This window comes from Saccopteryx leptura, chromosome 8 (assembly GCF_036850995.1).
Source record: "Saccopteryx leptura isolate mSacLep1 chromosome 8, mSacLep1_pri_phased_curated, whole genome shotgun sequence".
Lineage (NCBI taxonomy): Eukaryota > Metazoa > Chordata > Mammalia > Chiroptera > Emballonuridae > Saccopteryx > Saccopteryx leptura.
Genome location: NC_089510.1, coordinates 95,946,743 through 95,957,919, shown reverse-complemented (window position 1 = coordinate 95,957,919; position 11,177 = coordinate 95,946,743). Strand labels below are relative to the sequence as shown.

Genomic DNA, 11,177 nt, shown 5'->3' with positions numbered 1-11,177 from the left:
TCATTGTCATCTTGAGATCTAATCTTATGGCATTGTTAATGTTCAGTAAATATTGGTTGAAGGAAAGTGAGCATTTTTGTATATTTATATGATTTTAGAAATGCACTACTCTATCTTTGTCTCCCTCATCTGTTCTGATTTATCTCATTCTTCTCCATAGCTCTTCCATGGATCCTACTCTTGGATTCAGTTTTTAATCTCACCTGTATAAATGCCACATGATTAGTGGCAAAGAGTTGAAGCTTTGCAATTAAGCAGACCCTGGTTTAAATTCTGAATTTATAACTTACTGGTTGTGTGATCTTGGTGCCAGTTTACTCATCTGTGAAGGAGAATGGTAGTATGTCCTCTCCCTGGCTGAGGTGTTTTGAAAACTGATTGGACTGTTGAATGTAAGGCACCTACTTATACTAGGGGCTATATTAATAGTAGACATTATTACTTTCCTTATTTCCATTCTTTTCACTCTTTTACTATTTATCCTAACTACTACTTCCTTTTCCAATACAAACAGTGTTTATTTTTAATCCTGGCTCTCGAGTTAGCAGCCCTGGAATGCTGGGAGTTTCTGGGGGAATGAAATACTGTGAAATACCAAAATTTCATTTCATTGGTAAACTCATGTCACTTTGAACATTGACAAAAGCCCTAATCACAATAACTAATATTTGCTTCATTAAAATAATACAAGGATAAATGTGAGTTTTCAGAAAAAACCTCCTTAAATTATAAAGCAAATAATTGGAGAATTAAATATGTGAAGAATTTAAGAACATAGCATGTATTTAATTTATGGTATTTTAAATTCACTCTCTTGCTCTTTCCATTTATTATAATGAAGTCTAAAAGATTACTCTCACAGCAGGATCATTATCCTTAGTAGATTTAAGGACTATTTCACTCATATTTTTCTTGAAATAATTGCATTTGCTGGAAAAAAACTGTTCAACTCAATATTTTTCATTTTCCTCTAATACAAATGTGTTTGATTTCTATACATCTGAGTGAGATCAGTCAGTAAATTATACATATTTGTTTTCCCCAGGGCATATGAGCTATTAAGTCATGTTGCATATATTATAGGTCATGTTTTCTATTTGGCAAGATAATTTGAATAAGTGAGAACAGTATTTTAGAACATGTAATACAAACAACCAGAAAGGAGAACTGAAGCAAAATGTTCCTTCCTATAAATACTTCAGACAAATAAAATATTCTATTGTGATTCAAGCACACACAGTTGCATAAAAAATACAAAAAAATTATTTAATATCATACATACTATTCATTCTTATGGTTCATATATGTATACGTATTTGTCTCCTGTAAGTACATATTTATACTACTTTTTATTTGGATCTCACATAATGCGTATACACATATTTTCATTCTTTTCCAGCCTCAGTTATGTGGATGTTTTCTTGGCTTTGTGCTATTTTAATTATTTTGGCTATTGCTGATATGGACTCAATAGCAAAGACTACACCATATATCAAATTTACGAAGAAATCTGAGGGAAAAGAGATGCTGAATGGTCTTAGGCCGCCCAGTGGCCTGCCTCCTGGAAAGGAAAAAGAAACCCCTTTCACAAACATGGGTGACGTGGCAGAACCCATCCCTGACCCCTCCATCCAAGACTTTGTCTCTGGTGCTGCCACTCTCTTCCCCTTTGAAAACTTCACTCTCAACACGGCGGATTTCTTTTTGAATTGCTGCGATTGTTGCTCATCTGTGCCAGGGCAGAAAGGAGAACCCGGCGAGACTGGAAAGCCAGGTATTTATAAATATATAAAGCCATATTTCCTCCCTGTATATCCTGAGGGTTGAGAGATAGATCGGAGTTGAAACTTCCTGAGGGTTTCTACAGTGTCATGAAAATGAGGACAGGCCTAGGTGTATCATTGTGACAAATGCAGCTGGCACTGTGTGGTCCAATGTGGTAACTACTAGTGTTGTACGCAGCCATTGACAACATTAACATTAAGTAAGATTTAGAATTCAGTGCCATAGTCACCATGGCCACATTGCATGTGCTCAGTAGCCACATGTGACCAACAATGACCCACTTGTGCAGCACAGATGTGCAGCATTTCCACCGCTCCGGAAACTTCTATTATGCTATTGGACAGCGTGGGGGTGGGGTGGGGCTAGCAGAGGCCAGGCCTACCCAACCCAGCACGGAGGGTATGCAGCTTTCACTGCCAGGACAACCTTAATGGTCAATGTAAAAGGGAAAATAAAAATTCTATTATCCGGTAAGACTGTGTGCTGACAGGTGGATTTTTGGAGGCTGTTTGAAGTCAGGATTAGAGAAGGAACACATGTGAGGTGGAGAAGAAAGCCAAGGTTCAGTTTGCTTCTCATGGAAATTCTGAGTCAAGACTGTATCCTTTCCCAGCAACTTTCCCCTTTCTATGTAATATTTCAGAATTTCAGATACCTTTTATATACACATAATAAATACATTCTCAGTCTTATTGTAATATATTTTCAGCTTTTACATGTTATATAGCAGAGAGTTCAAGGTAAAAATGAGATCAGAATGCCAATTGCAAATTCACTATTACCTGAAAAAAATTACATATGTGTATTTGTTGTGTTTTTCTTGAAGAATTTAAAGTTATAGAATTAAGAATTACACATCCTTGTTAAGCTTTCCATTCATTCATCCCATTGCAGAAATCTTCTGGGAAATGTGATCCGTGTTATGGAGAGCTGGGCAGTGGTCTTGGGCTCCAGGAATCCAGGGTTGCTAACATATCCCTGGAAATGTAATGAGACTGAGAAAATTATATTTACCAAAATTTTTCTTAGTATCATATCAGTTGGCAAGCTTCTTGGGAGTGAAAACCCCAAGGGCATGGTCAAGTAAACACAGCTGCTGGCTAAACTGTCTTCTAAGGCTGTGGGTCTGTAATATCAAGGCTTGTGTTGTACCCAGCTGTGGGTTTCACTATTTTGGTCTCAGAGCTCAGCCTCTCTTGTACATACATATGACAAATGCTCTGAAGGTGTGCCAAGTCATTAGCTTGCCCAGGGCACTCATATGTCTTAGTGTGACTGGTTCTGCAAAGAGCAAAGTGCTTGAGAGTTAAGCCTGTTGAGTCTATCTATCATGGGCTCATCATGGGGAAACTTCATTACTTCTCTAAGTCTTAGTTTCCAAAAAAATAAAATGGGGTAAGAATAACCCCAGCTTCACAGAGTCATCAAGACAACTGAATGAGTGCAGTGCCTGGAATAGAAGAAGTGCTCTACAAAGTGTTTATTTTTTCAGTTAGCTGCCATAGGAGTCTTTTCCTACCTCCTGAACTACTAGGAGCTTGAGAAGATTCTATTTTTGAGATTACCAGAGAGGTATTTCTTTTGTCTTTATCAGTGTTTTCAAAAATACACTTTAAAAAAAAATTAGAGACCTAGTATAAGAGTATCATTAAATAAACATAAAAATAAAAATAAACCTACCCAAATCCTAATTTGTTCATTGGGTTTTTTTTTTTGTTTTTTTTTAAAACAGCAAGTTTAATCTTTAAAAAAAAATTTTTTTTTTTAAATTTATTCATTTTACAGAGGAGAGGGAGGGGGGGGGGAGAGACAGAGAGAGAGAAGGGGGAGGAGCTGGAAGCATCAACTCCCATATGTGCCTTGACCAGGCAAGCCCAGGGTTTCAAACTGGCGACCTCAGCATTTCCAGGTCGACGCTTTATCCACTGCGCCACCACAGGTCAGGCTGTTCATTGGGTTTTAACTTAAGCCATTTTCTTAGGGCTGTTTCCTCTGATTCTTTATATCACTAACTACAGAGTGATATTTTGTACTTAGTTGTGTAATTTATTTGTTCAGTGTTTATCTTTCATGGACTCAGCTCCATGAAGGCAGGGACTATTGGAATATTTTTTAAGTTTTTATATGAATATTTTAAAAAATTATAGTTGATATTCGATATTATATTAATTTCAACATAAATTCAACATTTATATACCTTACAAAGTGATCTACAAAACACATGAGTCTGATAACCATTTGTCATTGTAGATAGTTATGATTTTCTTGACTATATTCTTTAGCTGTATATTACAACCCCATTTATTTTATAACTAGAAGTTTTTACTTTTTAATGCCCTTCCTTTCTCATCCTTCTCTCTCTACTTGCTCCCCCTCTGGCAATCATCATTTTGTTTTAGGAGCTCCTGGAATGATGATGGCTGATTCCTAGCATCTAGTAGGGTGCTTGGTTTATGGGAAGCCTCAGCAATAGTTCCTGAATAAATGCACAAGTGAACGAGTAGGAAAACCAAAAGTGCCAGGCATTGTGGTTTTACTTCCAGCCTGAGGTCAAGTCGGTGTTCATTTTGCTCTTGTTCTTTGGTATAGCACTGCTTCTCTGAACCATTAGATCACTGTCATGAATCCAGTGACAAGTACTAATGTGCTCAATTTATCTATTCAGGTAGTAAAAAATTGCAAATCAGACAAAAATATTGTCCTTAGAACTCTTTAATAATTTATACCCACCCAGATTTTAACATTAGGACACTGAGAGTTACTAGTTTAAATAAAATGACTGGTCTCCCCCCCCCCCCCCCAATAACTAATGAATTTTGAAAAACTTGTATTTTGATGGTTTTAAAAATCTCATTTCCAGGTCCTAAGGGAAAGGTTGGTGATATGGGGATTTCAGGGCCACCAGGAGTCATTGGACCCCAAGGTCCAAAAGGCCAGAAAGGAGAGAAGGGTAGGTAATTATATTCATTTCATGTCAAAACTCAAGGGATGCTGTGCATCATTTTTAGAAGAGGGTTGTGAAATACATACAGATTCTAGCAGATGGATCAATTTTATTTTTAGTTTTTATTTTATTTTATTTTAGGTGAGAGGAAGGGAGACAGTGAAGCAGATTCCCACATGTACCCCGCCTAGGGCTGATGCTTGAGTACTGAGCTGTTTTTAGTGCCTGAAGTTGTTGTACTCAGACAAACTGAGCTATCCTCAGAACCTGGGGCTATGGTCAAACCAATCAAGCCATTGACTGTGGGAGGGGAAGAGGAAGAGAATGTGGGGGAGAAGCAGATGGACACTTCTCCTGTGTGCCTTGACTGGGAATCAAACCCAGGACATCCATACACCGGACTGACGCTCTATCCATTGAATCACTGGCTAGTGCCTGGATCAATTTTAAAAATGTAAAATTTGGTTAAGCATATTGTGAATTATATTTGATATAAAAATGTTAACTTTATAAATAGCCAGTTGAGAAATTTTAAACTTGCCCTGTAACATATCACACATACCTGCACATACATCTTTTCTGTCTCTCACTGACCTCCCAGCTGACCTGGTAACTTTAGCATCTCTGGGGAAGCATCCTTCTCTGTATACTCTCATGTGAGCTCTTCCTCATGATGCGAATTAATTTCATACTGGAGAGAACTAACTAGAGCAGGCAGTCCTATTTCGTTTAGGTGGGTAGCCTGCCTGCTAAGGAGAATGTGACATATCATTTGGCTCACACTCAAAATGGGAGCGGTGTCAGTGTTCCGAAGAGAACTGAATTCAAATGGGAGAAATCAAGCACAGAACAGTCACCAGTCACGTCATCTCACCTGAAAATTGGAGGGAATAGAGTAGGTATTTATTTATACCTTGATAACTTTCAAAAAAGATTTGTGGTTATGAATACTTTCATAGATCTTTTTCAGCTCAGAAATTCCATAATTTCAAGGATGTATCAGTAAAGAGGGTGTTCTGCCTGGAAAACCCCTGGTTCTGTAAATGCTCCAAGGTGTTGAGGGAAGGTTACAGATTCACTGGGACATTTAATAATTCCTCAGTGAATAATGCCAGCCTGTAGAAATACCACCTATCCATCAAGTTAAATGTTTTAGCCTCAGTGTCACATGTCAAAAGACCTAATACCATCTATACATCACCCTCCACATGGCCCAAGATCTGCCTAACTCATTTCTATAGATCAGGGGTCCCCAGACTATGGCTCGCGGGCCACATGCAACCCCCCGAGGCCATTTATCTGGCCCCTGCCGCACTTCCGGAAGGGGCACCTCTTTCATTGGTGGTCAGTGAGAGGAGCACATTGATCATTTCATTAGCCAAAAAGCAGGTCCATAGTTCCCATTGAAATACTGGTCAGTTTGTTGATTTAAATTTACTTGTTCTTTATTTTAAATATTGTATTTGTTTCCGTTTTGTTTTTAACTTTAAAATAAGATATGTGCAGTGTGCATAGGGATTTGTTCATAGTTTTTTTTTATAGTCCGGCTCTCTAACGGTCTGAGGGACAGTGAAAAAGTTTGGGGACCCCTGCTATAGAACATTCAGTGAAGTAATTACTCAGAAAAAATGCTAAGGTAAGAGAGAGCTACTTCACACTTGTCAGTTATGTGATTTTCAGTCTCGCAAACATTTAATCCTTTTGTGGCTGAATTATGTTAGCAGACAACCCTGAAATAAAGATTAGTGATCAACCTACCCAAAGATTCATGCTTTTTGGAAGCCAGGAAGTAAAATAAAAAACAGGGAAGTATCATAAAATAAGGTTCTTAAAAATATGCTTTGATGAAGGATCAAAAGGAGAAATTCATTCAGCAATTCTGTAGTATGGCAACTCCACTTTCCTTTCACTTCCAGACTTAGTTAAGATCTAAAGTTGAAAAAAAAGGACTTCATTCTGGCTAGTCACAGTCTGACTGAGTAAATTCAGTGCCAGCAGTTAAAATCCTTACATGAACTTGAGCACCAGAATAACTCTACTGTGAAGGTCAGTATGTGAGTATTGACAAGGACCGGGAATAGAATTCACCCTTCACTGTCATTCAGGGTTGGGTTCTCTCCGAAGGCATGCAGACATTTTCCTGATGGTTTGAGTGTTAACATCCAAATTTTAAATGTTTTTTTTTTTTTTTTTTGGAATGGTTATAGAGGAGCTAGCTACTTGGAAATGGCTTATGGTGGGATTTCTGTAGTTGCTTTACGTGAACTTTGGGAAAGTCTCCTCTCATGACTTTTAATTTACTTAGGATTTTTTTCCTGACAAAAAATGAAATAAAAAATGTTTACTATATATAAATAATGTGGTTGGTAATTGATGCTAACCAGTATAATATGCAGTCATGTTTGACTTTGTACAAATTTCTAAATTTTTTAGTATCTCAGTTTCTTTTGTGATAAAAGCAGTGACAAAAGATCTGTTCTACCATTCTTGAAGGGAGATGCTATAAATTTTCTTAAATAAAAAGTTTTCTAGCCCTGGCCAGCCAGCTTTGTTGGTTGCAGTGTCATCTGGAAGTGCAGAAATTGCTGGTTCAATCCCCGGTCAGGGCATATACAGGAATAAATCTATGTTCGATTCTCTCTCTCTCTCTCCCTATCTCTGTCTGTCTTTTTTCCTTTTTCCAAGTGAGAGGAGAGGAGATAGACAAACTCCCTCATGTCCCTGACTGGGATCCACCCAGCAACCTATGTCTGGGGCTAATGTTCTGCCTATCTGTGGCCATGCTTGCAACCAATGCCATTTTTAGCACTTGAGAGGAGGCCCCACTGAGCCATCCTTAGCACCCAGGGGTGATGTGCTCAAACCAATTGAGCCATGGCTGTGGGAGAAGAGAGGGAGAGAGAAAGAGAAGAAGGAGGGGTGGAGAAGGAGTTGGTTGTTTTTCCTGACCAGGAATCAAACCTGGGATATCCACATGCTGGGCCCATGCTCTACCACTGGGCTAACCAGCCAAACTCTAAAAAAAAAAAAGTTTTCTAAATAGTGAAATGTGCTCTGTTATATGAGCCTTTCTTGTTATATGAGAGGTGGTTTTAATATCAAATAAAAATTAACATTAAATTAAAAAGGCTGGATTAAATTATAATAATTATATTAAGAGCTTGGAACATTACCTGGTGGAAAGTAGATGATCCATGAGAGTTAGCTATTTTTTTTACTATTATTATTGCTAGTATCATTTACAATTAAATAAATCTAGTGTGGCGGCATTCTAACAAGGTGGGACTTCAGCCAGGCCCAGCATAAAAGTTCATTTTGTGGTAATATGAAAAATATCTAAAAACCCAGATTAGAAAATTCTGTTTTAAGTATAGTATCTCTCAGTTCTATAACTTGTCTAAAGAGTATATGAAAATTCCCCTCACCCCCCAAAATTCCCTTTCCTGATGCTCAATGTCAAAAACCTAGATGAGTTTTGTCATGATTAGTTTTAGCCAACTGAAGAATATTGTGCTCTATGCATGGCAGCTTCTGAGGCATCATGGGGAATATGAAGAAGAGGAGTGTCAATCAAAATTCACAATAGGGAAAACATGCACACATATAACACCAGGCAATTTGTCGTGAGTTTTGTGAAAGATTTGAAGAGCTGTGGAAATGCTGAAGGAAAAGCTGAGCTCTGCTTGAAGAGATTGGCACCACCCTCAAAATCTCCTTTAAATGATTTGCCATCAATTGGAATAAAATATTCTGAATGATGCTCTATAACCTTTTTCCATATTGTTTTACTTCATTAATTTATTTTTCTATGAATTTATTGGGTGACAGTGGTTAATAAAATTATATAGGTTTCAAGTGTACAACTCTATGATACATCATCTGTATATGGTATTGTGTTCACCACCCCAACCATAGTGATTTACTTTTACACATATTGGTAAAGGAGGCATTGTAATGTGACATGGTTGTGAAATGGATGTTAGTCTTATCATTAATATAATTGAATAAAAGTTAGTCCTGGTATCATTCTAGGACTTAAGGGAGAACGTGGGGATGAAGGAACAAGTGGAGCTCCAGGATACCCTGGGAAGCCTGGAGAACCAGGTACAGTGTGAATGAGAGCTACTGGAGAGAATAAACTCTGTCACATGGCAGTACAGCCCCAAATTTTCTTCTTGTTTAAATTCAAAGTTATGAGAAGGAAAAGGGAAATGTAAATTGCTATCATTCTTATAATAATTCAGTGCACTAGCATGGTGGAGTGTGAATACTGGGCTCAGAATGTGGAGACGAAGTAAAGGTATGAACTCTGTTCCTCTTTTGCTGTCTTTGGGAAAAGACCCATGAATCTTTTGAGTTTCAGTTTTTCTGCCTGAGATGTTTTAAGTTTGGATGGGCAATATGGAAATTTAGAATACTTGGGTTGGGCCAAGATGCAAAGTGTAATGAAATAAAATTGGTAACTATAGTTTTACTATTCTTTATTGTCTTAAAAGTAAAAAAATAAAATGAAATAGAACTAGATCCAAGAGACCTAAACATAAGATATCACTTCTCAGTAGCATTCTTCCCCTTATGAGACAGGTGTGGTGAGCGGCTCTATGGGAGTTCCCTCCCACAGCCATTACTAAGGCAGAAACCAGGTTTCCAGCCCCAGTCAATAGGTTTTGTTTCTGTTTTGGGAGCCCTGTGATAATAGCATTTTGTTTATAGCCTATGTAGTCCTTAAACATTATTTTAAATTTCCATTTCAGGTGGACTTGGTTCTACAGGGTATAAAGGAGACATTGGACCAACAGGAGCAAAAGGACAAAAAGGCTCGAAGGGGGACACGTTTGTGAATGCTGTTAAAGGAGATAAAGGAGACCGAGGAACTGTGGGCTCACCGGGCTTGAATGGGGAGCCTGGGGCCAAAGGAGAGAAGGGGGAGCAGGGAGAGAAGGGCTACTGTGGAAATTCTGGGGAGAGGGGGGTGAGGGGGGAGAAAGGGGAGGTGGGGATGAAAGGAGAGAAAGGTAGCAAAGGAGACATTGGGATGGAAGGTGAAAGGGGCCCAGAGGGTCTGCGGGGAGCCCAAGGTAAGCTGGGGACTAAAGGAGAAAAGGGTGAGTTAGGTCCTCCTGGTCTTATGGGACCTGTGGGGCCAAAGGGTGAGCTTGGGAGCAAAGGGGTCCGAGGATCTATTGGGAAGAAGGGCTCTCGTGGCCTCAAAGGCTCCAAGGGGGAAGTGACCAGAGTTGCACGGTCAGCTTTCAGCGCTGCTTTATCAAAGCCTTTCCCTCCTCCCAATGTCCCTATTAAATTTGACAAGGTTTTCTATAATGACCAAGGGAATTACAGCCCTGTCACTGGGAAATTTAACTGCAGTATTCCTGGGGCATATGTATTTTCCTACCATGTCACGGTGAGTGGCCGACCCGCTCAGATCAGCCTGGTGGCCTGGAATAAGAAGCAGTTCAAATCCAGAGAAACACTCTATGGTCATGAAATAGACCAGGCCTCTTTACTCACCATCCTAAAATTAAGTGCAGGGGACCAAGTCTGGCTGGAAGTCTCCAGAGATTGGAATGGCGTGTATGTCAGTGCTGAGGATGACAGCGTTTTTACTGGGTTCCTTTTGTATCCTGAGGAGACTTCTGGAATTTCACCATAAACTTGTGTCTTAACATTGTAGTTTGGAGTCAGTGGGATAAGCCAAGTAACAAAGAATAGTATTATTGAAAAAATAACTTTCATATTTTTTTCAAAACTATAGAAGTAATACAGAAAAAATGAGAAAAAGTTATATGACCTAGAGTCAATTGTTATTACTATTTTAAGGCATCACTTCTTTAAAAATAATTACCTATCTGTTTTTGAGAGCATGTCTATTAGCTTAGTAGATAGCTTTTTCATTTAGCACTATAATGGCATTTCTCAAGCCATTTAACTAATTAGTATTTGTATGCAAAAATATGGATGAGATTTGTAATTAATAAATGTGTTCTTACTAAATAGCTTCAATATCTCATATAAATGTGTGTAAGTCTTTTCTGCGTAAATGTGAGGATAACAGCTGACATATGATGGGCAGGTATTACTCAAAAGTTTCTAATTTAGTTAGGAGGGTTGTCTTTCAACAAAATGAAACTATTTCCATATTAGTTTAATTTGGGGGAGAATACACAGGAGGAATGGTAAAGACTAGCTAACATATCTTTAAAATTAATAGGAGTGTAAAGATTTGCTCATAAAACCTGTATTATTTGAATTTCTGTTTGGGTAAAAGGTAAAAAGAAAATTAATAAAGATATTGCTTAATTCAATCATAGCAAAGACCCATCCGTTCATCAAATTATTGTCCTTAGAAGAACCAAATGTCCTCAAAAGACTCAAGAGTAGAATTGGATCATTACTGATCTAAACATTTAGCCCTTTCTTCATGGGAGAACATTTAATTTGGATAAAT

The 11,177-nt window shown here is 38.2% G+C and overlaps 1 protein-coding gene across 1 annotated transcript; it reads left to right on the top strand.

The window, feature by feature from the left end:
• The first annotated feature begins 1,403 nt into the window (after window positions 1-1,403).
• OTOL1 (otolin 1) lies at window positions 1,404-10,451 on the top strand. The gene is made up of 4 exons (XM_066347459.1): window positions 1,404-1,774; window positions 4,646-4,735; window positions 8,762-8,833; window positions 9,484-10,451. The coding sequence occupies exons 1-4, from the start codon at window positions 1,408-1,410 to the stop codon at window positions 10,380-10,382; spliced, it is 1,428 nt and encodes a 475-aa protein (XP_066203556.1). The 5' UTR covers window positions 1,404-1,407; the 3' UTR covers window positions 10,383-10,451.
• Window positions 10,452-11,177: the final 726 nt, after the last annotated feature.